Source organism: Hippoglossus hippoglossus, chromosome 8 (genome assembly GCF_009819705.1).
Source record: "Hippoglossus hippoglossus isolate fHipHip1 chromosome 8, fHipHip1.pri, whole genome shotgun sequence".
Taxonomy (NCBI): domain Eukaryota; kingdom Metazoa; phylum Chordata; class Actinopteri; order Pleuronectiformes; family Pleuronectidae; genus Hippoglossus; species Hippoglossus hippoglossus.
Genome location: NC_047158.1, coordinates 14,443,993 through 14,471,193, shown reverse-complemented (window position 1 = coordinate 14,471,193; position 27,201 = coordinate 14,443,993). Strand labels below are relative to the sequence as shown.

General features: G+C 42.5%; 1 protein-coding gene across 9 annotated transcripts; it reads right to left on the bottom strand.

Annotated features, from left to right (window-relative positions):
- Positions 1-734: 734 nt before the first annotated feature.
- On the bottom strand, positions 735-27,201 carry dnm2a (dynamin 2a). Of its 9 annotated transcripts, none has more exons than XM_034592190.1 (22): positions 26,703-27,201; positions 20,643-20,716; positions 20,283-20,432; positions 19,009-19,212; positions 18,674-18,772; positions 17,494-17,654; positions 17,242-17,384; positions 16,447-16,582; positions 16,271-16,338; positions 15,441-15,579; positions 13,397-13,483; positions 13,050-13,120; positions 12,194-12,247; positions 11,368-11,419; positions 10,141-10,173; positions 8,070-8,180; positions 6,240-6,349; positions 5,979-6,090; positions 5,692-5,856; positions 4,255-4,478; positions 3,728-3,994; positions 735-3,194 (listed from the first exon to the last, which is right to left on the bottom strand). In XM_034592190.1, the coding sequence occupies exons 1-22, from the start codon at positions 26,861-26,863 to the stop codon at positions 3,122-3,124; spliced, it is 2,694 nt and encodes an 897-aa protein (XP_034448081.1). In that variant the 5' UTR covers positions 26,864-27,201; the 3' UTR covers positions 735-3,121. The 9 variants fall into 9 exon arrangements, with proteins under 9 accessions (XP_034448081.1, XP_034448083.1, XP_034448087.1 ...); XM_034592192.1 differs by lacking the exon at positions 10,141-10,173 and adding an exon at positions 10,382-10,393 and having other exon boundaries at positions 26,703-27,200; XM_034592196.1 differs by lacking the exons at positions 10,141-10,173; positions 12,194-12,247; positions 15,441-15,579 and adding exons at positions 10,382-10,393; positions 14,630-14,768.

The following is a 27,201-nucleotide window of genomic DNA, read 5'->3' as shown; positions in this document are numbered from 1 at the left end:
CCGCTGCAGGCTGCACGGTCGAGGTCACCACAGGTTTCGACGGGGAGCCGGGCGCCTGTTCAGGGACAATCAGCCAACGTTAATGTTTTAACCTTGTGACTCGCACTCTGACAGGTGACATTACAGGACCCAGTCATCGGAACGGCGAGGGAATTGGTGAAGAGGCAATCCTGTGAGGGGGCTTAGAGATCATCCTCCACTCTCACGGGAAAGGTTTGATTAGACACATTATTTATTCATTCATACAGCAACTTGGGAGAAAGACTACTTCAGCAAATATTTGGTTCTGTGAAAGATGAGATTTGATTTTAATTCTATATAAATTAATCTATAAAATAAAATATTCACCCTCCTTGTAAGCTTTTGTTATATTCTTCAAAATCGGAACAAAGCGGATCACTTCTTCCCTTTTTTATAGACACTGAAAAATCTACTACTATGAAAAGGTTTTGATTCTTTTGTTCATCACTTGGTATATGTTGAAAATGTGCATACGTGCTGAGGAACAGCGACCACCATCCGAGCGGTGCCTCTCTGAAGCAGGGAGGCTGCCGGTAGAGGGTTGCCATAGGAACATGAGCTGCTTTATGTCAGTGTGTATTGGATTAGTTGTGGAGACGGAGAAAAGTGAGGAGAGGAAACCCAGGAGGGGCGCTACAGTACATCATCTGATTGAGAGAGAGAGAAAGAGTGGATCAAACAGGACACAAGGAGACACCAACCACCTGAGCCAGTCCCTTTATTGTACACAACACCTCTTTATTTACTCTCTTTTCGGAATTAGGTCATTTTTTTGTTTATTCAAATCAATCCATTGCTACAGAGGCACTTGACAAAAGGTTTGCAAAACAAAAAAAGAAAAGAGATTTTTGCAGGTTGGTTTCCAACCCCTTCCACCAGATCCAGAGAGGGGAGGGAAAGAGGAAGGATACAACTCAATGTATAACAGGGCATTTACAGTCTGTTCTCTCAGGAACGGCTCAAGTGACAGGCACAAGGAAATAAGCCAGTAGAACTGAACCAGAACTTTTAAAACATTAATTACTTTGTGAACCGGAGGTCTAACGTGTTGATTCTTCAGTTTAAAGATTCAGTGCCATTTTATAAGAACATTTTTAATTTCTGGCGCTGTCACTGAAAGCCAGACCCGTAGAGAAATGCAGGGGGAAGATAAAAAAAACAAAACACATTCTGTCTTGAGAGTCTGTGGTTTTGGGAATTTTTTTTATTTTTCTTGTCGGTTTGTATAATTAAGTTTCAGTCCTCTGTGGTTAGAACCATGACAAGTCGAGACAGCTTCTCAAGACAGGATGCGCCTTCGTACACCACAACTCCCACCACCCTCTCACCATATCTACTGATCAAACCAAAAATGGAAACATCCAGATTATCAATGTCACCCTCCCCCACTTTTTTCCCCCAACACACCTAAAAATGTTAATGAAAAAAAAAAAGTGTTTTAAATGGTCAGAGACCAAACAAATGAAATTCATATCAAATGATCACAGCTGCGTGTTGAGCCCCGAGTGCCCTCCCAAAACATGTTTAGACAATAAACAGAGGATTCATCCCTGTAGCAGAATCTAAAACAGTCCAATAGAAGCTGAGGGGTCCTGGTAATATATATATATATATATATATATATATATAGTGATACACAGCTGATACAATTGCGGCCAAATCATCAGAAGAAATAACAAATGCCCAGGTTATAAATAATGCACCAGGAGATGAGCAATCTCTTTTTCCCTACATCTGAAGCTAATGAAGTGACTGTGTTAGTGCTTCCTCTTAATGACAAGTCGTATGGGCTTCAATTATGTTTTTTGTCATCATCCCTGCAATTAAATGAAATACAAGTGCTAACTCCCCAGTATAGGCCAGCTATATACAATATGTTTTAATATATGGAAGCAGGACTGATAGCAATAATTCATGTTCCAGAGTGAGATGTGCCAACTCCTCTATGCTTCATGCCTCCATTATACTCTACATCACAGACCTGTCCTAAATTGACACCCCCCCCACCGCTTCACTGAGTTTTATCTTCTCCGAGAGGAAACTGTGCTGTGTGTTCCGTTTTTTATGAGCCAGCTAATCCAGGAATGAACAAAGTCTACCCGAAGGCTCAAGGCCTCGTTGGGGTTCAACGGAGAATAAAGGGATTTAAAATACAAGGCTTTCGCGACTCGGAATTAGCGGAGAGAGAGAGAGCGCCCCACAAAGTCTTGCTTGCTCCCCTGGGTTTTTGTGCATAGTGTTCTGGTAACGGACGATAACATCCCTGTTACGTGTGGCTGGTTGTAAGGCTGAGATGGCTAGAAGTGCTTGGATTGTACTGGTCAATCTGGCTGACATCTTTTCATTGTGGAAGAATATTTTACAAGACGGGGAAGCTGTAGGTTCCTCGCTCAGTCTCATGCGACCCTGCCTCTGTGTCTCCTCATGCTTTGCTTCAGCTGAGATTAGATTTTTTTCTTTTTTAAAGCTACATTTATAATGGTCATTAAAAAGGACAAAGCCACTCAAATAAAATAACACGGGGTGGGGGGGGGAATTGTAATCAACACCTTCAGAATTACAACAGTGATAATAAGCTATTGTTTTTTCAGTATGAAATCAGTTAGGAAATGAAAACCCAGTGAAACATTAACAACCGGTTATGTGTGTATATCACACAGTGATCTATTCTCGGGCATCTAAAAAGGCTGAGGGAGGGGAGAGGAACGCCAGCCAGCAACACTTAATAAGTTATTTGATGGGACCCTGCATGAAACCTTGTCAGTGGAAATTAAGCAATTTTTACAATAAAAAAGCCTGAATTTGATAAATCGTCTCCATCTAACTGATCAGCTGGGTTTCATTTTGTGTTACACACTTTCCACAGCAGTCAAATGTAATATTCCAGTGGTTATGGGCTTGCTTTCTTTCTTTCATGTGCACTGATAAAGACAGTATTAGCAGCTTATTAACATTGCTTGAATAGACTTTAATACGGCTGGACGATGCACAGTGTGCACCGCTATCATTCAAGCCCCTCCCTCGGGTCCCTGCCCTATAGTGTGCCGATACACACACCCCACGCACAAACGCACACACATAGGTGGGAATGGCCACAGGTCTAGTCTAGCAGGGAGTGCTCAGCAGGGCGGATAATGGTGGGCCGGTGAGAAGGAGCGCCGGGGGGTCTTCGGCTGCAACAAGGAGAGAAGATAAAGCAAAAAAAGAGTGAGACGTGCTCACAGAGAGATGGTGGAGAAACTGAAACATCCCGACAGAGTGAAAATAGAGGAGTTGAGGACATGAAGACATACAGACCTAAAAGAGAGATACAGACCTAAAACTGAGAGGAGAATGAATTCAGAGAAATTATTGTAAATATAAAGATAGGAAACTAGTCAGTGTGAAAAATGGCGCCTTTGACTCTTGAAAGACAGAGGAGGAGGAGATTTTGGTGACAAAACGTTACAAATACAGTGAAATAAAACAGAATAAACATACAAGATACTGATGATGACATCATGATACTGATGATGACGTCATCAGTATCATGATGTCGACATCATGATACTGATGACGTCATCATCAGTATCATGATGTCGACATCATGATACTGATGATGACGTCATCAGTATCATGATGTCGACATCATGATACTGATGACGTCATCATCAGTATCATGATGTCGACATCATGATACTGATGATGACATCATGTAAAGTCGTACCTGGGTACACCGGGTGGGACACGGGCTGGCCGGGAGGGGATCTGGGGGGGTGCGCTGAAGGGATCCTGGTGGCTGTTGAAGGCGTTGAGGGGTTGGCCTGGGCGAGAGGGGATTGGTGGTGCACCAAAGGCAGGAGAGGGGTTAAGCGAGGCTCCAAAGGCAGGGGAAGGGTTCAGGGGTGGTCCTGGTGTCGGCCCCCCTCGGACAGCAGGTGGGCGGTTGGGGGCCGGGGCAGTTGAAGGGGGTGGCCTGCGCTGAGGGGTTGGGCTGAGAGAAGAACATGACATAGTTAAATGAAATGAATGTCTGATTAATTCTCCTGCATTTTTATCGGAGCCCACTCTAGAAGAAAATTTTAGGGGTAGTTTTGATGCTCAAAATTAACTTAAGATATATGGATTTCACTTGAAACTACAAGATCAAAGTACATTTTTTATAGTTATTTATTTTAATATGTAAAACTTGATTATTGTGTAAATTTGGCTGCATCATTAGATTCAGTGTTTTCCATCTGTTACCCCTCTCACCTGGCTTCTTGCATCCTGGTGTCATTTACAGGTGGGGGAACTGGGGTGGAGATGGTGGTGGTGCTGATGTCGCCAATGATTTGCAGCGCCTCCCTGAGTGCATGATACATGCGCAACATTTCGTCTCTCCGCTGGGCCTGGTCAGCCGACTCCTCCATGAGGCTGTTCTGATCCCCGGATGAGTAGAGGTAGGCCAGCAGCTCTGAGTGGATGAAATCCTTTGCCTAAATGGAAGTTAAGATTATTCAAAAATAGAAGGTGAAATCTTACATTGATTAACACTGAGAATGTATAGATGTGGAGCAACAGTAGCCCAAATTTTTTTTTCTAAAAGTGAAAGGCCAGAGAAAGGAACGGAAGAGACTAATTAACTGCAACAGAATTCATAAATCCTGGAAAAGAGCTGCTAAGTGGACAACAGTGCAAAGTTGGTGATGTGTGTGTGTGTGTGTGTGTGTGTGTAGCTGTTGCTGGACTGACATCAAGTGAGCACACTAGAATAATAAAACATATTAAACGCACAGTGGCCATGTAACTGTGAGCCTGCATCATAAACTCTGTTAATTAGTGTCTTCAAGGTAATGACCTTGTGTTATATATAAAAACACAGACTAACTGAACACTATTCATCACAGCGCTATGGTGCAGTGACATTTAGTTAAACCTAATTAAACTGCAGTTGATTTGATTTTAGCTCAGTTCACTGGTTTATCTGGAATTGTGACTACTTTTATTAGTAATAAGGTAATGTACGATGCTACAATTGCTAGATAATAAATAGCTAAAGGCATATAACATGCATTTATAGATACATACAGGTTCAGAGAGTTTGCACACAACTGTACAGTATTTGATTTGTAAGGAGCATATGTTTAACATGCAGTGTTATAATATTGAGATTTCAGGCCATACAGAGCAGTGAATAGAGGATTTTTATATTTTCAGTGTTAGGGTAGAGATTCAGATAGTGTGACCATTCAGTGTGAGAGGACGCACAGTGTTAATGTAACAGACTCAAAGGACCTCTTTTGTTCCCTCCGCCAAGGAGTCTATGTCTTCACCCGAGTCTGATTGTTGGTTTGTTGGTTTGTTTATTGGTCAGCAGGGATACACATATAGCAGCCAGCAGGTTTGCAAGCTTAGTTGAGAAATGGGCCAGTAAAAGAAGCCCATTACAGTTAGGTGCAGTTTATATAATATTATTTATCACTTTCACTTAAATTTTGCAATATAAGGCAAAAAGAAAATGGTGTATGAATCTTGATAGAATTATGGTGATGGGATCTATAAGTTTGTCCAATGTGGTGAATTTAATCAGAATTTATTTTTATTTTTCCATTACAAAAGCTCGACACTAAGCCTTGGCAGGGTATGTGCTCTACTTAGTGCCTTTCTAGTTGTAGGGCCATTTTAGAACCTGAGTACTAATGGACTCACACTATTGATCATGAGATGCATGATGGTCTTGGGCACGAGGTCTCTGATGGATTTGTTGATGATGCCAATGTACGAATCCACAAGGTTGCGGATGGTTTCCACCTGTCGCTCCAACTGAGGGTCCATAGAAAATGTGTCTGCAGGAGCAGCATCTTCATTCTCCGTCTGAGCAACACACACCGACAACAATGGTGAAGCATAAACACACTCACATACCATTACATGCACTGACATGTGACTTAACTAATTCATGGACTTTGAAGAAACACAAAGCAGCACCCTCATACCTGGTCCTTCTCCGGATACACTCCCGCCCTGAGGAAAGATGATTTCCAGCTGTCCACATCCTCCTGAGAATCACAGGCCAGTTCTACTTGACGAAGATCCTTGTAGACGTTTCTGCACACACAAACAACAGAGAAACACAAGTGGTTGTGAATGTGTAGGCTAACTCCGTGCACAAGGATACGCAAGAACACAATGCTGAGGTCAATGTGCAGTCTGGTTTTTAAAAAAAACACACTCTCTGTTGACAACATAACCCTGACCTTTGCTCAGTGCTGAAGATTGCGAAGGTGTGCTTTGTGGACATAAAGCCTTTCTCCACATCTCTGAGCTTCAGGTTATCCAGCGGCAGCATATACTTCTTCTCTTTTTCCTAAGATGAGACATAAAGAAACATTTATTTACAGATGACACACAATAGATAAATAAAAAAAAACCTTGAAACCTAAAGCACAGAACAGACGGATCTTCACAAACTGACTGTGTTTATATTTCTGTAAGGAAGAAGAAAACAGAGGAGAGTGATTCAGAAACTTCTCCACTGATGAGCAGATACAATGGAATGCATTTCCTCTGTGTGGACGACCACCATGTTGGTGAGATGGAGAAATGTATGGTGACCGAGAGGAGGAGGAGGAGGCGGAGGAGGAAGAGAGGGAGAAAAGGAGGAGCATGAGGGAGTTCTGGGGGATGGGGTGCCAGCTTTCACTGTTGAGCGCAGACATCTGGAAGCATTTTGGTCCGCACTTACACAGCGAGCGGCGCAGGCCCAACAGTTACATCACTCACAGCTCCTCACAATCCCCCACCCCCACTACAGACACACACACATAGACACACAGACACACAAACACAAAGAGCCAAATACATAACTGCACGTGCAAAGACAAACAACCAAACCCCTACCGTGAATAATTTGGGTGTGGGCATAAACTTGCATTTGTACGGATATGATCAACAGTCCAAACACTTAAATATACAAAAGCACAAGCGCCTACACACATGCACACTTGCGCACACACACACACAATCACACCCCCCTCCGGCCCCCGTAACCCAGTACGATTTCCTGCAAATTCCAAAGTCAGATCCCGGCTGGAACATTTCAGCCCGCCTGCCACGTCAGTTTGCCTCCACCATCCTACCTCTCCCGTTCTTTCTTTCTCTGCCTTTTCGCACAAGGCAACCGACTTAAAATGTACCGATTCCATTTTGGTGCCCGGCCACTCCGAGACCAAAGGACCGCAGCTCATCTTTAGCAGTAGTTTGTAGTTGTCTTTTTATGACGCAGAAGAATGGATATGACTGAGGCCTTACGAAGAAGTTCGAGCGGCGAGTAAGTAAATCCCAAATGCTTTCGATCATTGGAGGCAAATGTTCATGTTTAGTTAAGTCAGTCTTTTGAATTTATTGTAAGATTAAACGATCGGTTAAAAAAACGATCATCTGGTTTTCAGTCACGTAAACTTTATGCGCCAGTTTATGAACAGAATGTTTCTCTCCAAGTCCTTGAATAGAAGCTTTGAAATGTATATAAGATAAACAAACTGTAGAGCGGAGTTTGTGCTTATTTACTCAAGAGGAAACACAGTCCTACCTTGTCTAGATTTATTGACCTGAATCAGTTGAAAGTAATATTAGCTAATATTTTTTATATTGAGTTGTATTTAACACGATACATGTAATTTAATGAAATGCAGTGTTTCAACAGTATTGGTTCTAATTTAGCAGCCGTTTCCATGTATGTGACTTTCTTTGTATGTTTTTTGAATTTTTTCACTGAGTGAAACTGAGTAATGTTTGCTCTCTGTGCCCCTCTGTGTCCTAGGATGGCAACCTGCAGCTGCAATGACCTCAGGGTCCTTCCCCCCATCAGCCATCAGAGTCCTAACCCCCCCGCCTGCCCAGTGTTCAGACTACCTGTTCATCAGGCTACAGCTGAACAGTAGTCTGCACATTGGTTAGGCTGGGCTGGGACACACACGCCTTCAACCACAGAGATCGTCACTCTGGGATAGTTTATCTAAACATGGTATCGTAATATCTATGCATCCATGTGGAGCTGAGTCATCCCAGTTAGCCATTTGTCTCACCTCGTCGTCTTTGTACCAGGAAAGGGACTCAGCGGTCAGGACAAACCAGTACTCCTTGGAGCCTCCTTTCATGATGCTGATGTTGATGGTTAGCCAGCCTTTCCTGATCACCTGCACAGCGAGAAGAAGAAAGAGAAGGGTGGTAGGGAGAGTGGGGGCACCAGGAGGATGGAGGAAAACAGCTTTATCAATCAGGTTTATGCATTGGTGACATAATACTGTGATGTGACTAACACTAATAAAATCTTACCTCCTTACCTGCAAGGTCACATAATTTGTTTCTTTTTTTTTTATCCTAATATCATGTTTTGTCATGTTTAGATTTGTACTACAATGCAAATGATTGAAATTTAATGAATTAACATGGCGTGACTGTTACATGACGTTATTAATATGGCTAAATGTATTTTAAAAAGCATCAGATGGCTTAGTTGAAAACAGCGAAGAGGGCTGTAGTACTTGTGGAATTTCATTCAACAGAAAAGGAATATTTAAATCAATCAAGAGGACCAGATGGTGTCCAGACGAGGCTAGCCCCAACACACAGTCAAACAAAGGTCGGCGGCGGAATGTTAGTGTCAACGGGTCAGTAAAAATCTAGTCTAAAATGATCAGGTTTAATGGGTTAACTGGACTCAAACAGGGGTTGAATTCTTGGATGAGTAAAATATGGGGTGAAGAGACAGTTAAAGACAGGTGTCAATTAGAAGAAAGGATTAAATTCAGAGGCCAGCAGTCACATAGTTAGTAGGGTCAATGCAATGACAGCAAAGTGAAAATTAGAAGTGGAGAGATGGAGAGGTACAAAATACATCACTGAGACTGAGAGGCCGGGTTAAGTGAATCACTCTAAGGAAAATACGACATGTATTTTAGAGGAGCCCTCTTCACAACTGTCTCTCAATTTTTCCAAATGGACTCTCGTTCATTTCGAGTACAAATGGGGAAACTATCTGTGAAAGTGTGCTCTCGTGTTAAGTAAAGCTAAGTGGAAATGTCACTTTCAAAGGCTGCTTTAGACCTCTCCCTCCTGAACTCCCTCTCCATCCAGCAGAGCTGGACCGAGTTATTGAGAAAAAAAAAGGTTCATAAGTTAAAAAGCGCCAACACAAACATGGGAAAGGAGGCAAGAGCACAGGAGCTAAACTGGTAGTTTGCCTTGGCGAGGACATTGCTTAAACTTCTCAGATAACAAGGAGTTTTAAATCCCATAGTCAAGTAAGTCAGAAATGTTATAACCAAGTTGACATTAACAGTGTCAGACATTCTTTTCATGGGATGCTTTTTTGTTTCAGGTAGATAACTGTAAATCTACTTATGTTAATTTGGTTTATTCAAAGATGTTAAATTACATCTGAGATAAAGACAAACATGCCTATTTAGATTTGTCTTGATAGAGAATTTTGATCAAATCATTGAAATACATCCCAAAGCCATGACACCATATAAATTATAAGAATTTTTGATCAGATCTGAATACAGAAATAATAAGTAGAGACATGGAGACAAGTGGTTTTTTTTAAATTTCGTATTAACATGCATTGAATCTAAAAAGTAAAAACACTAGAAATCAGAGATAGCTCAAAGAATCCTAAAGTTATGTGATTGTTGATTTGATTTGTGTGTTGTGTTCTCGCTACCCACTCCCTCCCCGTTTTGTTCCCAGTGATGTTTAGGATGATTCTCCTAAGGCAAACTATTGCGTCACCATGCATGAGGCAGCAGCAGAGGTGTAATACCAGAGACAAGTCAGAACTGAAGCCGCAGATGGTCGATGGTGGAAGATTTATCTCTCTGTGGTTCTCTTAGAAAAAACAGGAATGCTACGAAAGATATATTGTGGGGGAAATTCACATGTTGTTTAAAATATTGTTGTAATATGTTAGTAGCAGTGTACAATAAGAGACAATTACCGTCGTATCAAAATGAAACCGAGAATTACGAGATCAAATGTGATAGGTGTTACTTTAAATACAGTCCAAATTACTGGAAGCTAACCAAACATCAGTTTGATCAGTCCAAATTACTGGTAACTGATCAAACAACAGTTTGATTCATCTGGAGACTCTACCTTCTCCTCATGGCCCTCTCCCAGTCCGCCAAGCTGCGGAAGGGTAGAACAACTTATTATGGCGAAAGGTATTGACTCCTGTAATTGCAGGAGTCAACTGTTTATCCTGTTACCTCACAGCAGTCTGTCTTTGCCACCCTAACCATATTGGCTGACCTTTATGTGATGGCCTCAGTTCCTTTGCATGGCAAACCACTGCTGCCCCCGGGCAGGGTGTGGTTTAAATCTGTGTGGTACTTACCAGAATTTCACCCTGCAGTAATAGGAAGGGGAGGGGGAATTCAAGCAAAGGGGAGGGGAAGGGGCAGTATAAAATCAAAGCCAAAAGAAATGAGAGAGCAAGCAAGCAAAGATGATAGACAGATTAGAAATGGGGAGATGGAGAGAGAAAAGGGTGACAGGTGGAGGGTTGGAAGAAAAAGAGAAGGTGGGGAAATAGGAGGGTGGTAAGAATGGCAGGTTTGAGGGAGGAAACAGGAAATCCATAAGCCAACCAGAGAAAGACAGATGATAAGAGGCAGAAGGGAGAGATAAATAGAAAAGAGGGGGAGAGAGAGAGAGAGAGAGAGAGCAATAGAGTTACATGCTATTAGAATTATTTCAAGTATACCACAATTTGGTTATGTCATATTTGTAGCTCAGTCGATAGGTGCAGGGTCCATGCACATTTACAATACAAAAAGAGGCTTGTGGGTTAATGGGAAGGCAACAACACAATCCACATAGTCCTGTGATTAATTGTTGCTTCGCTGTAGAACATCATGCCTGGATCACATGCAAACAGCCATTAATAATAGACGTGGAAACAAATGCTTGTTTCAGAAAAAGCAGAGAAGCGAGGTCTCCTGTAAGTTCACTAAAGCACCCCCTCCCCACTAGCACTGCAACCTCTGATGCTGAACAGCAGTTTTATAATTGTGTTTCAAGATCTTACAAATACATATGAACACACGTATCTAAATGTCAGTCTGAATTCAACAGTAAAGGAAAAGTACTCACTTTAACAATATTAGCTAAACAAGACTTGGTACAGTCAACAGTTTAAATAATGTACAGGGGAGTATCGTTAACAGATAGGTCAGGCCAGATTAAAGGCTTTGAGCTAAATCACTGCTGGAGTCAGTTATTTTCACATGGTTGATTAATCGGCTGGTAATGGGAGGCATCAGTCAGGGGAGATTAAATCTGAGATTGGTGAAAAGGCCAGAGCGGAGTGATGAAATGTACCTGGTTGGGTATGGCCCTCTTCTTGTTTGTGGCTGTGTTCCTCTGCTGGGCACTGTCATTACACATAGACGAAGAGAAAAGACAAGAAATATTGATGACACCACACAAAGCCTGCGTAACATATTCACTATCATTAGTCATGGTTTATACGTTTTATAGTCTTTAGTCTGTAAATCCACTGTCTGGTTTTAGATAAGTGCAAAATAAAAGGTTTTGCATGTTTTTACTATTGCAGTGCCCTCTGTGAACATGCCTGTTTGCAATGGAGTGTTTACTTGGCCTGTGGTGATGCTGGTTGTAGCCTTCTTACTGAAACTGTAAAAGTGACCTGCAGTAATTGAGCCGCGACAAATAAAGATGCTGCTGGACTGAGTTTGCAGAACCGTGAAGCTGCTGCACAAAGATGTTCACCTGTTTATTAAGTTCTAAGTTCGGTAAAGCTCGACTATGCAGAACTCCGAACTGGAGAATCAGTCGCCCTTGGCATTGTCATGAACGTGCCCGTTGTCGTGATCGAGTCCCAGCCGCCACTGCTACAGAGTGTGGGTCTCCGGTTTATTCAATGTTTATTAATATTGAACGTATCACGTGTCCAAATCACATCAAACTAAAAACTGCACTTCCTGAGGTTCGATAAGATGAACTGTTCTCGAGATATGCGCGCTACATGGAGACAGACATTTCTCGCATTAGTAGACAGAATAAACTACAACACACATACATGAAGGTCAAGTGGACTGTAGGGGAATTTGGACAATACGGAGGCTCAAACGGTCTCTTTCAAACACACTGTACACACAACCCTACAATATTTCTGTCAGCCCACCTGTTGTTGATGTACCCTGGGGGGCTACCATCATCCAGCCTTCTGTAGTCAAGACTGAAAGTGACGTCATGAAAACTGTTAAACAGCCTGGGCTTACCTCACATTACAGCAATCCACGTGCCATGCAGCGGCTCGGTCATAAACCCTCACACACACACGCACACACACACACACACGAGGGGTTTGCTTTTTTAATCAGTCAATGGCAAGACCCACGCAGAGCAGGGGAGCTCCACTCAACTACATGCTACTGCGACTGAATTCAAACAGGGACGAAACTGTATGGCGAAATAACAACAAGTGTGCAAATGAGTTTCCAGTAAACATTAGCACTGGTCTGTTGATTGGTACAGTAAACATTCCCTGTAGGGACAGTCAAACAGCCTGCAGCAGACAGGAAGTTTATCTGTCCAGCAATCTAGCATGCTTGATCGAGTTTGGAGGGGAAGTAGTGTTGTAGCATGCAGGGGTGGGGGTGTGTGCAACTAATGCAACCTTGATCCATCTCTTCTACAAGGAGACACATGCTCTGATGTGGCTGGATCACTAATTTGCAAACATCCCACTGATGCACCGCAGCGTAAAAAATGTGGCTAATTATCAGCAACACTCTGATTCAGTACAGTGGTGATCAGTCTGTCAAATTTCTGACATGGCAGCTGGGTTCCACATGTATTGATCGCTGACAGATACAAGATTAAAGGGCTTTTCTTTCTAAATCGATGGCATCACAAGTGCACCTCAGACAACGATGTAGTTAATCGGGGTCAAGGTGCCGGTGCTGAGGCTTGGCTCAACGGCAACAAGCAGTAAGTTGGGAAAGAAAAGATGGGAGGGGGGGAGGAGGCGTACGTACTTCGCAAAGCCTATGAAGTCCTCATGGTTGGTGTTGATGTAGGACAGCTCAATGTCAATCAGCAGCAGAACCTTAATTAGAGGCAGAAAATCTCAATTAGGATGGTGAGGTCTCAATTAACAAACATCTTAGAGAAAGTCTCACATCTGATATTTCACACTTAAGACCTGAACAAAAGTAACCATGACAGAGAGTAGGTCTAAAGCAAAATTTAAACATAGCCATACCAATTATCTTTCACCTAACTGGTGTCATTAGTGCTGCAAATTACAAATGTGGTGAAGCTGAGGATGTGATGTTACTCCAAGGTTTCTGTTCATTCAACAATATTCTATCTAGCGTCTCACCTGGTCTTTGGTCTTCCCTTCTCGTTCTCTGACGTGGGTGGTGACGATCCTTTCCGTCTCCTCTCTCAGTCTGGGGTAAGAATTGAGCTGAAAAGCAACACAACGCACAACTGCAGAACTAAACCGAGACACTGGCACAGACACACTTACATGTGAGCTGGAGCTTAGTGACACTTACCAAGAAGTAAGAGAAACAGGTGTGAGAAGTAAGAATAAGTAAAGAACAAAGGAAAAAGGAAAGAGATAGTCAAGTGACATTTCAATGCCACACACACACACACACACACACACACACACACACACACACACACACACACATTAAATACAAAGTGATAGTATGTTCTACAAGGTGGTAAGGTACATACCATCACCCAGGGATGACTTCATGGAAAAACAGAATCAATATGGTAGAGGTGCAAGTTTGCCAATGTCTGAATCATGATGTTTTTTTTACATTAAATACCAAAACATGATCAGATCGTATTCGAAACCAACCACGTCCATTTCCATGTCATCACTGGCTAATAGATAGGTTTTGGTAGTATTTCAGCTTTGTGAAGACTGGATGAGAAGGGAGAAGGGAGAAGTGAAAGAATGAGGTGAGGCCAAGGGTGGGACGGTGGCTGAGTTATTCGGTTCATGGTGTGCAGTTCCTTTCTCTGTCCACAAGATGACAGCGGAGCACTGTTGCTATGGAAACGCTTCCTTCAAGCGGCCACTTCTAGCACAGACAGGCTTTTAGTATCATCTCACCACCACCCTCATATCACTCCCTTGCAAAAAGCAGATAGCAGAATGCCAGGCAGACATGTGGGTCAGTGAGGGAGCAAAGCCAGGCGCCGCTTTGTTCCGACTGACGGAGCGGGCAGGAGGGAGTTGGGGCAGGGACAGAGGGAGGATGCAATGTGGAAGTGAGAAAAAAAACAAATGCTTTAATGAATCGATGCTGATGTCTAACACAATGTGGGAGCTTACTGGTAAAAAAACAAACAATGAAGTTGTGCTCAAAACTTCAGACGTGATGTGTAAGTTGATGCTCAATCTGAATGGTATGGAGACTTCCAGAAGTGGGAAAGGATTTGGGACAGGAAGATACACACATTTGAACTGGTGGGCATGGATAGTGTAGTGGTAAAGGGTCTGATTTCACGGGGATGACAGATAAATATTTAGAGAGAAAAGTGATCCCTCGTCTTTCCATGCTATCGTCCCACAAGGTGTGTCCCTATTTACCTTAATGGCACACTTCATGACGAGTGCTGTGAGTTCGCACACCACAAGGTCCACACATTTGAGGCTGGGCTCTTTGAGTTTGAGGATCTGCTTTTTGACTATCGCCTCAAAAGCCAGGTCAGGGGTGAAGAGCCCCGTTCTGAAGGGTCATGGGGTAAGATTGCATTTGGTTGTGGTAGAGAGAGAGAGAGAGAGACAGGGAAGGATAGGTAGATATTAAGAAAAGAGAAAAAGAGGAGAGGCAGGAAGAAGAGAGGAAATAAAAAGAGAAAAGGTTTCGTTCAGTTAGTCATTTGTAGTTGTTGACAGACAAATCAAGCAGCGGAGAGGGACAAGCCACAGGTTTTTCACATCCTCATCAATGATTAGCCACTTCCTCTGAAGCTCAATACAGTAGAGGTTGACATCACCTCCAACCCTGGGCCAAATCATAGCTTACACCCCCACCCCTTCATGTGTTGCTGGCTATATGTACTGAGCGGTGAGACCTGCAGCTTGTCCAGAAGAGACCAGAGATGCTCAGACAGGTTGAGCCCCCGAAACATCTCATATCCACGACGACACGTCACCCGTCACAACACTCCACAACACGACAGCGCTGCCTGCACACAGGGCACACAGGGCTGGGCTGGGCTGAGGGCAAACTGCAAAGAACGTTTCTTTCTTTAAAACAGTAGAACTAAAGTGATTAGTAGAGACGCCGCAAGCAGCAGCCAGCTAATGTTCTCTGTCAGGATACCCTCTGCCGCACCCGCGGTTGCCCTTGCCCTATGTCTTGGCTGGGTCGGGAGATGCTGGACACCTGCAGTACCTTGTTGGTGCACTGCCTGAATGTGTTGATGAGCTCTTGAATGACCAGATCGATACATTTGAGACAGGGCGTTTTCAGCTTAACGATCTGCTTTTTCACGATGGCCTCAAACGCCAGGTCTGGAGTGAACAGCCCCGTTCTGAGGATTCACAGAGAGACAGAGGCACAGCGGCAGACAGATGGGACAGTTAATGGACATGTAGGCCAAAGAAAAAAAAACAACAACAAACAAAAGGAAAATAAAAAAACAGATATACAGATGATTAGCTACTCAAAAAGACAAACAGGTGACTAAAGAGATTTGAGGTGATGCACAAAGGGAAAGAAAATTAATATAATGACAGCCACAACATGGGGAATAAAGATTAAGTGCCAAAGATGGCCAGGTGTGAAAGTAATTAAACGCACAGTCACAAATGAGACATGGCTGAGAGAACAGAATCAATGAGGAACACATGACAACAAAAAAAACGCAGTGGACACAGATAAATGTAACACAAAATGCTATAATAATTAAATGCTTCAGCAGACAGAAACAGAAAAGGAGTGGGTGGTGTTGCGGCGAGGAGATAAGGGGATTGGAAGAACAGTGAGCAGGACAGAGAAAATATTCACATACAGCAGAGCACACTGAATTGGTGCTTTTAATCTGACAGCAACTTTTGATGAAAATTCTTGAATTATAGCACAATAAAAGCTTTGATGGGGGAGAGGCAAAGAAGCTGGGTAGAGGAGTAATTCATGTCATAACAGAATACAGGCATCTATTGAGCTCTGTGTGTGTCTCCTGTGGAAGACAGGTGGGTTTTTTTTGTCTCCGCTCCACTTGCCTGACACCATGGACATTCTTGATTGCGTGACTGATTTCTCGCCTCAGCTCCTTCTCATCAAACACAATCTGAAGAACAGCGAGAAAAAAAAGGCAAATAATAACATTTAACAAAGGTTTAACCTGTGTGAAGACACCTACATCCAAAACACTATATCAATAATGCTCGACATTAACCTTGACGAGTTCAAATGGGAAGCGTTCGTGGAAGAGGCGGTTGATCTTGGCGCCGCCCGAAAGCTCATTGGTGTCCACCTGGTCCCCAGAGCCTTCAATGCACTTCTCGAAGTCCACACCAAACTGCTGCACCATCCTGATAAGGGAGAAGCACAAAAGGCATGAGGCCGGTGGGAAGAATCTACTCTCAGCTACAGCCTCCCTGAAAATCCACTGCAAAAAAAAAGATATTCTTTATTATTTCAGCTTCATTTGTACAGTGATGTCTGACACGAGTGGTAAAATATTAATGTTAATTTGAGGTCGTCATTTTAAAGTAACTGATCTTATCTTGGCAGCATGTCCCTACACTCTGAAACGAATTTTGTGATGTATGAGACAGCTCAGCTCAGTTTTATCCATTTATCTTGTAATTTCCCAACTTACTTTCAAATTTTTAAATTGTATATATTGTTATAAACATATATTAATCAAATCTAATCAGCATGCTTTCAACGCCATTAATGTTAACATTACTTCTACACACACAATAAAGACACTTAAGTCAATTTTCTTATTTAGAGCAGGTCTAGACCATACCATACAAAATATACTACACAGTGAAATACAGCACACAATTATTCAACATTATTCTACACTGTAAAGACTCAGAGTCCAAACTTCTCTCACTCAGTTGCCCTGTGCAGTAGTTATCCAATGTTGCTGCAGCATTGTACTTCACTAACAAGCTTTTGACTGTAAAATGTTCACATAAACTGCATTTTTATGAGGATTTATGAGGAGTGATTCACTCACTGCAACAAGGCCTTGGTCTTGCGTGTCGGGTCATCAGGACGGAAGTTCTTGTACTCCTCCACCTCCTTCTCCAGGGAGAGGACCTGACTCTGCAGCTTACTGCGCAGACCAGGAAGGGTGTCTCTGATGTGGTTGGTCAATTGCTAGAGAGAAAAGGAAGTAATATTATTTCAGAGAATTAATGACATGGTTCGCAGGAATTTCATACTTTATGATTGAAAATTAAATAAAAACAGATAGTTGATAGTGAACCTGGTTGAGCATCTTTTGTAGATGTGGCGTGCCCATGCGCTCTGCTATATGTCTGTAGCCAGGGTGGGACAGGAAGAACTTCCTCTCTGCAGCCAGAGCCGCACGAATGTCCTTCTTCCCATCAATGTCTTTCTGACTGCGGTTCACCACACCGATATAGCCTGCACACAGCAACACAAATAGTCACTCTAGAGTCAGCGGTATAGCCTGCAAATGTGGAAGTATTAAAGCAAAAGAAAATAAAGTCACAGTCACTCTCGTCTGAAACATCTGACACCTCAGTACTTCCACAACAGTCCTTGCCCCTTTGAAACATTTTGCAAACATTTTAAAAAACATAAAAAGTTTAACACTGAGCTTTGGCTGTGCTGCCTGGTAATTGGTACTAGTTACCAATGACAATACTAAAATGTATTTTATCAGCCACATTACACCCATTCAATGGCTCACCAAGATAGCCTTTTATACATTTTCAAATATAAAATACTATTTGTACAAAAGCTTGTCAAATAATTAATGATTAATGATATTTACTGAGATATGTGCATCCATATTGGCCAATATGCCTCGCTTATCAACATTTTCTATTCAATATTTAATCAATAGCGATTGCATTGCTTACTTGCATTGGTTCAGAGATGTAACTAAACCTTGACTGAGTAACAAGATGATCATACTCTTGTTTTAAAGTTAATTGCACTTGTAAAGAGTGTCATCATGCACATATATTGTCAGGACTGGTCCCTACAGAGGTGGCTGCACAAGCGTCATTCTATGAATGCACATATGAGCCATGATCACACGTATGACTTTTTTCCCCCCAAGCTGCAGTTTATAAAACACAGTTTCCCATTGTTGTTGTTCAAACGTATTATATAGTTCTCTTTCATGCTCACTTTTGTCAAGCACAAAGTCACAGAACAGCCCTGGAGTGGCTGACAGGCAAGCAGGTCACAGGCAGAGGTGGCTGAGAAAAAAGCGTGTGTGTACATGCCCTTAACCAACACCATTATTTGTGTTTGGGTCATTAATTGTCTTGTTTACTTTTCAAATAGTCTACATTCTAGAACACACAGTTTCATACAGCTGCCGGGCTCACGGTGTCACATGCACCCCGCCCGTCGATGGAGTGTTTTAATCCCTGAGTGTGTCTGTGTGTGGGTGTGTGCACGATCCTCACCTCGACGCAGTGGCAGCAGTTTATTTTCAAGGATGTCCTTTGCATCTGTCCCTTCATCCATCAGGTCCAGTTTTGTTAGCACACCAATAGTGCGCATACCTGCAGAAAGTATAAACAGTAAAAATGTGACTTCAGTTTTTTCGGGCGACAGATAAATCGGTCAGGCTCTAACCAAATAACAATAGCAACAAATGAGGGAATTTACATAATAAGATGCAATGTTTCATGTATCTTTTCAGTTTCATTGGATAGCATTATTGAAAAGATGTTACGGTGTTGTTGTGTTTGTGGTTCTGCTCTCTGACCCCTTAACTACGAATACGCTACACACTTACCCTGTGGGTCCACCTCCTTGGAAATCTTTAGAGCGTCCGAGTTGGCCAGGTCAGTGTTGGCTGGGGTGACAGCCAGGATCAAACAACTCTCCTTGGTGATGAACTGCATCAACATGTCCCTGATCTGATGCTCAATGTCTACGGGCTGGTCACCGACGGCAACCTTAGTCATTCCCGGAAGATCGATCAGGGTCAAGTTGAGCACTAAACCATGTAGAGAAAAGAGTAACAACATTTAGAAATGCAAGTAAAATGTTTCTTCATTTCCCAAACTAAAGAATACAGTATATCAGTCATTCAAGTAATGTGTTTCCATTTTCCTACAAAGCCTTTTATTGTCATTTAGCCATTGAAATTTGACACATCATTAACTTGATACAGCATTTGAATGGAAGCTCAGATAATGGTGGATGTGGGACAAATAAATGTTTGATAAATCAAGAGCATTCTCAATGAGAGGCCAAACACAGCCTATTCATAGTCTTCTTTGTTTGTTCTTTTGAATGGCAGCTTGAGTTAAACAGAGTCCTGTGTTTTTTATCAACCTGTGAAATTCATTTTCCTTCTCAGTCATAAAAACATGGACAGACTTCTACACTATCAGGCTCCATTTACAGCATTAATAGGCGTCTGTAGTGGGAGGAGAAGCTTTCATCTTTTGAAGTCACTTGAGCAGGCAGACCTTTGTTGTTGTGAAACTAAGTCTAAATGGTATTTTACCTCATATTTCACCTCAGAATCCCTCGCAAAAGTCATTCAGTGACCAAATCAGAACGTCACAAAAGTGACTTTTACATTTTCAATGTTGTACCAAATCAAACTGGTGGTTGAAACCAGGTTAACCCACAGTAAGCCTGTTTTTTCCCATGTTAGAATACCCTAATTTTTTGAACAACTCTGTAGCTCGGTTTGGGCAATACGAATAAAATTGTTGAGCAATATACAGTGATGACAATATATATACTTGACATTTAGTAAAATTTAATAGGAAAATTGTTTATGTATAAAATGCCCAAAGTTGGAGTTGTTTTTTTTTTGTGGTTTATCAGGTAAATTAAATACCTGACAGATCAATATAACTTCACCATTCTGATTTGATACAAACCTTTTACCACTATGAGTAATATTATAGGAATATATACCTGCAGTATAAAGAGTATTTGCTGTATATTGTAACATGATAAATCTCAACATACATCATGAACAATGACTTTGAATAGGCCAACATGTCAACGTGATGTGATGTGCTTTAGAATAAGACCTGTGGTCATTACCGTTTGGGGAGTAGACTCTCAGGTTAATTGGGATGGTAGAGATGCCTTTGTTGGACCCTGTTATCCTTTCAGTCTCCGCCTCAATTTCCAACCGCACTTCATCGAAATCCACAAACTTCTTCCCTTTGCAGTGCAGAAATTCAGCATATTCTACACAGACAGGGACAGAGTGACACACAGGAATGGAGGGTGGGGGGAGGTGAGGAAAGGGAGAGAAAAAGAGAATATTAAATTAAAGAGAGGACGGTGGCAAATAGCAGGAAGGCTGCCTAGCTTGAGGCGCTGTGAAAGAGAGGGCATATACAGGGCAGTGATGAGAGGAGACAGGGAAGCGGCTGTGAACAGGACGGACACACTCACCTGCTTTATTGTTGACCAGCTGCAAAATAAGAGGTCTGCGTGTAACGATGCCTGATCCACGTGGAAGAAAGTCCCTAAGAGAGAGATATTGACAGAGGAAGAAAAATTAACATCACAATTGTTGGAAGTGAAAAGGATAAAAGAACAGAAATCTAAACAAAGTTAGGGCATGTTAAAAAAAAAAAAAGACAGAAAAAGATAGAGAAAAAAAAAGATGGAGAGAATGGTCAATTATTCATTACACTCAATGTCCATTTCTTCACAGCGTGCCCTCTGGTAAATTAATGGGCAGAGGGGAATTTCACGCCTCCAACTTGTCTCACAACAAATCAAATCTGACAGAGTCATTTTCTCTCTCATCATTAGAGCTTTGACGATCAATTCAGAAACACCCACTCATGCTGTTATGGGATAAATCCCCCCAAGATAGAATTCACACATGTAACATCTACCATAATTAACACTTCAGTTCACTTTTAATTATTGAACTTGAACAAGTCTCTCCTTAATGCTGAAACAGACGGTCATCACAATGATTTACCCAGGACTTTGATTCCCCACCTCCCCTTTCTAAACCACAGTTGGGTCCAATATTGAGTATTTTAATATTGGGTATCTGTTGATTCAGAGTTCAATCCCATTGTAAATTTATGTTGCATAAATGCACCGTGTGTTTGACACAGCACAGACTAGATTATCACACACGTCATATAATTTTAAGAGCTTCTTGATCCAAATACTGAAGGTCATGACTGAAAAAATATAAAGTCTATAAGCTTAAATAATTGATACGATGTGAACAAAAGTTTAGTTTGGAGAAAAATCTCTGACAAACCCTGACAGTGTCCTGCAAAGAGCCACATTTAATTTAGACCCGTCATCAAATGACAGGCAACAGCGACCCTCAATGCTAATAATAATAATAATAATAATAATAATAATGATGATTTTTGCTAATCAGTATAAACATCGGAGATTATCCAACCTGTGATTTAACTGGGATATGCATACATTTTTGGATTAACAGCTGAATGACCTAGTAAAGATTCATTTAACTCTTTTAGGGTGGATTTGCTGCATGTTTGGAATGATTTTGTGGTGGGTTCTTTTTCAATGGATGATTTTGCTTCATGTGAAACAATTAATCTGCTTGATTTACTGTGTATTTAAAGTACGGGCGAGGCTCATGGTTTAGGCTAGCCACTTTGTTAACCTAGGTTGTATCTATACAGGAGATATCGCCCATAATAATTACTTAACCACGATACACCCAGGACTCAGCCTTGACACCTTTTTGTTAGTCTCACAATCTTGACTACATACTTGAATCATGCCTCTGAACAAGATGTTTTGTATAATTATTATTATGACAGCAGGAAAAGTGGGTAAACAAGCAACGACAAATGGTATTGGTGCAACAGAGCATTACTGACACAGCAGCCTACAGGAACCAACTGGAATCACAACTGGTTTGTTTGTTGGTCCTATAGTGACATGGCACCTGAGGAATTTTTCACCACATGCTCAAAGTTGCTTAGTCAGTTCTTAGAAGCGAGTTCCCTGAGGGCTGACTCCTCCACCCAGTCATCGGCAATCCCCTCCCATTTCAGACAGCCCCTTTGCTGCTCTGCAAAAATGCTACATCTGGTGGTAATCAGCAGCCGCAGTCCCAGAACAATCTTAGCAGGGCTGAGCATGTCACTAGCCCACATTCTCTTTTTCTTCCCAACCTCCAGACCTACAGGCCAGAGGAGACTATGGTGGTGCCATAGGACAAGAGAAAAAAGCGGTGCTGCCATACTAACATGCTGCCTGCTGTTTGAGGTCCTGTGGGGAAACAGTGGGGAAAATTCTGGATGTTTCTTGCATCAGCAAAAATCCACAGGTCTATGGTTCAGGGCCGCTGCTGTGTCATGCACATAGTGTGGAGCATGCAGGCAAAAACAAAGCCACTATAGGGTGAGGGAAGGGAGAGAGTAGTTAGACTAGATTTGGTAAGATGCTGCTCAGAGATCAGAGCGAGGATGACCTCTTCGAAAAAAAAACGAATGTATTAATGCATCTCTCCAGTTACAGGTGACTCACTGGAAAACACGACTAGTCACAGATTCACAGCAATTTAGGGCCCACAAAGGTTTCATATATAAAAAAAAGAAGGAAATTGTTAAAAAAGACCGAGTTGAACCTGTCGATCTTCATAGACTGAATTGGATCAATAGCAATGGCATATTGAAAAGAAGCAAGAGGCCAGGATTCCATTATTGATGCGCTGTAAATGATAGACGAGGCTGAGCAGATTGTGTATCGTTTCATGCATTATGGATGGCCGAGCAAAGAGCATCAGTCTGTGAGCCTCCCTCCATCCAACACAAGAGAAAGCAAAAGGAAGAGAGAGTAGAGCAGGGAGTGAACAAGAGAGCCAACTCCCCTCCCCCTGCCTGTCTGTCTCAACAGCCTCTGTCTATTACGAACAGGAAGAGCAACTCTGAGGAGCCCTAGCCCATAGCTGATCCTCCTTGAATCTATAGAGGCCTGACAGAGGTTTTTCAAACATGGAAACCAGTGTGTGAACCTCTGAGGTTATTGTGTGCTCTCACAGGAGGGTGTACAACACAAAAATTTGTTTGTGGTTAGGTGTGACATATCCCGTGGCTCAATGGTGCAGCAACCAACATATAATTATGGCTACCCGCATGATTCCAGCACCTTAGTCTGAAACTGTGGGTACCAAGAGGCATCACCCCGCAGCAAAGCCTCTCAGATCCAACTGCTTATTGGAAAATCCCTTCGCTCTCTGCCATCAGATGTTTGTAGTTCTTGCTCACAGGGATGTCCATGGTGCTGCACACACATCCAGACGTGAACACATTTCTGTTCAATTTCCTTCATATATCTATGTTGCCCATACAGAACAAAGTATGCTGCTACGAGAGGTAATTATACCAAGACATTTTGTACGCACATACGGTTTTAAACTATTATCTTTAAACTTATGACAAGTTTGTTCTCACACTTTAAAAAGTCCTAATTCCTCAGTACTGTATGGGCTACAGATCAGATAAAAACCTCCACCCAGGCCAGCTTGCAGAGCTAGATATGACGTCTCTCCTCTGGGACAATGACATCACAACACAGCACAGTTATCATGGAGACATGGGCCTGATAATAATTTCTTAACTGTGAGTTAATAATTAAGCTAAACATGGATTTAACCTTTGACAGTTGAATCCATGACGGACATGGAAATGCCTGAGTGAGACACCCTCCTACTATAATGTCCATTGAAATGCTGGAGATGTCGATGTGTGAAGACAGCAGGGGATCCCCCGCTGCATTCACCGCAAGTGAGTGGAGGGGTTGATGTTGCTTCCAACACGGGACAGACGGAAAAATGAAAAAACAAAAAGAAAACAAATATCTCCCGGTGAGAAAGCGGTGTCACACACACACATGGAAGAACCTGATGAAGATGTCAAGAGAGTTTGTGGTGATAAGAGCTGATGATCAGACCAGCTTGCAACTGTGTGTTGGTATCCAGTAACAAACAGCAAGTAATCTCAATTCCATCGACATGCCAGCACAAAAAGTCAGGACTGTGACACAACAGAGACAGTAACCACACAGCAAGAATGGTCGACTACCCCTGCTTTCACTCCATCACAGGGAGGACATTAAAACTGAAACTCAATGTGATACATGGTGATGAGCAAACAGATTATAAAAATCAGACTATTTCCTAAAAGAGAGTGAAGCAGGTCCCCATCAGATCATGACATCAGCATGGACTTCAGACAGGAGACGGAAAAGGAGAAGCATTTTATCTCTTTGTATCGTACAGTCCAAGGTCTGAAATGTGTCTCTTCCTGTGCAAAGTGGCTCTGTTTCTAGTGTCATTGGTGCCACATAAAGGAAAAGACAGGTTATTTTCATGCCTGGGGACACAGAGATGAAACCAACCTCTTACATAAATCAACTAATAGGAAAGAAAGAAAAAAAACACACACAAGGGAAACCATAGAGCAACCATTACTGACAGTAGCTCAGTGCTCCTGGTTGACGTCTGTTGTCACCACATAGAATTTGCAAATCAATTATCCTACAGCACTAAAGTCAGTGTGAGATAACATGCTTTGGGTGTTTGCAACTCCTGAGCTCAAACAAACCCTTAGATCAACAATTAGTCACCTCTACAAGAATGCCACTGCTGCTATAGCGATATGCAGCAACTCCCAAGTCCTTCCAGGTTGAAGTAAGACTTGACCTTAAAGCTATTTGACTTCTACTGTAGCACCTTAACGGCCCTCAAGTTCACTTGCCAGCGACAATGGGCATACAGAGAGCCTGCTCTACTTCGTATTGTGTTGGTAAAAAAAAAAAGGTGAACACTTAGATGTGCTACTCACATTACTCATGTGTTGTCATGCCACAGTGTTTGTGCAACTTTTCAGCAAATGGATGAGGAAGCGAAAGGCTAGCACAAGCAGTAAAACAGGTCACCATGAAATGCTTCATGGTAATTACAGTTGATATGTCAAGTGCTCTCACAGTGCAAAGTCCCACTCATCTGAATTAATGTGCATTAAGTGGAAGTCTAATCTGTGTGTGTGTGTGTGTGTGTGTGTGTGTGTGTGTGTGTGTGTGTGTGTGTGTGTGTGTGTGTGTGTGTGTGTGTGTGTGTGTGTGTGTTCATGCCTAACAACAGTTATGACATGCTCTAGCCTGTGTGTTTATAACGAAAGGCCTGTCTGCACGCCGTCTTAACCGCCAATGTACTTCCTCTTCTCTGCCGGCTGGCCTGTATGAAAATTGTTCGACCCTCTGTGGGTTGGGTTACACACACACCCACACACACACACACACACACACACACACACACACACACACAGAGTGTCTCTCAATGGGGTGGAATCCTGCTAAACAAGCTCCTTTAGAGCGAGTTTGTTTTGTTTCTTTATCTGCAGGGTGATCTCATTCACTGCTGATGTGGGAGAAGGCAACAGGACCAGCCTGTTGAGGAGCACAGTCGCTTAACCTTCACACCACAGACACAAGAGAGAGGTGTTTCCGTAATTTCTAAAAAGAAAAAAGAAAAAAAAAAAGCAACAACAGAGCAAAAAAAGGAAGACGATTAAGGAAGTCGTGTCTGCTACAGATGTGAACTTTACACTTTACGAGCGACTGTGTGCTTTGAGGCGGTGCATTACATAAAGTGCACTGGAACTACACTCGGCTGCAAAACTCCACCTGAAAGAAAGACGGTGACTCGCTCCGCTTCCAACGCTTTACATAACAAATTTGTACTCCCACATGCACAACATTAAGCATGCTGATCAAACAACGAAAATCTCATGTGAGTCAACGTAGAGCAAATAACAATTACTGGTGTATATAAATGCTGGAGGGCTTTCTGGGTGTGGCCTGGAATTATAAATAGAGCAAAAGGATAAAGTTTCCATTCAGAACAAAAGGCATAAAACAAATTGTCCGATGGCAAAACAAGATAATCTGTGTGGTGATTTACTAAAAATAAAAGTATGACAATGTGCACGAATCTTATTTGGTGTCATTCTAATAAAGTTAGTTAGTTTGTCATGGTCAAAGTGAGTGGGTGAAATGAGGTGAGCGATAGATTATATAGTCACAGTGTTAATGGTAATAATGTAAAGCGATAACAGTGATCAGTCACTTTGGGGAAAGGGTAGAGTCAATTTCTACTATTATCATTCACAAATATTTAACTTTTTTACCGTTTGAAGTCAAAACGAAACCTCATACAAAATATGTCCTCAATTGTATTATGGTTCACTGCTGTGCCACGTAAAGGACGTCAGGTTGTTTAACCTGTAACCACCAAGGCAGCTTTACGACAAGTGCGTAAATTGACATTGACGTTACGTACTGATTTCGGATAAATAACGCAAGTTTAGCTTTGTGGCATTTGACATTTCCTCATCTTTCGTACCAGCTGCTCGTTCAGAAACACGTTGAGAACAACACACCGAGAGAACTAAACACACCGAGAGATAATTGCAGAGCTTTTACTCCATTAGCGTAACTCACCTGCCGACGAAATTTTCCAGGACAGAGCTTTTCCCGGCGCTCTGTCCGCCGACCACCGCGATCTGGGGAAGGTCTAAATTGCAGCTCTGGCCAATGGAGCTGAACGCGTCCTGGAGCTTGTTGATGAGGGGAATCAGGTCTTCCATGCCCCGGTTCCCCATGGCTTCGTTAGCTCAAAGAGAGAGTCCCCCTCCACTTCAAACACCAGACCAAAGGCAGACCAGAGGCTAACGCTAGCCGCGCTAACTCGCTGAGGTAACGTTAGCTTAGCCGCACTGAGCTCTCGGGTTACTCTCTTCAGTTCCGCCGCCTCCCAACGGCTCGGGCTCTTCCTCCCTCTCGAACAGTTGGGTCCTCGGCGGTAACACGGTTCACCCTAGAATCATGTCGTGCTCTTGTTTGAACTGCGCTAACGGCCAGTCAGCCGAGACGGACGGAAAAGTCGCAAAACAAAACTTCCTCCACACAAACACCATCCGGTCAGAGGGAGACGACATCC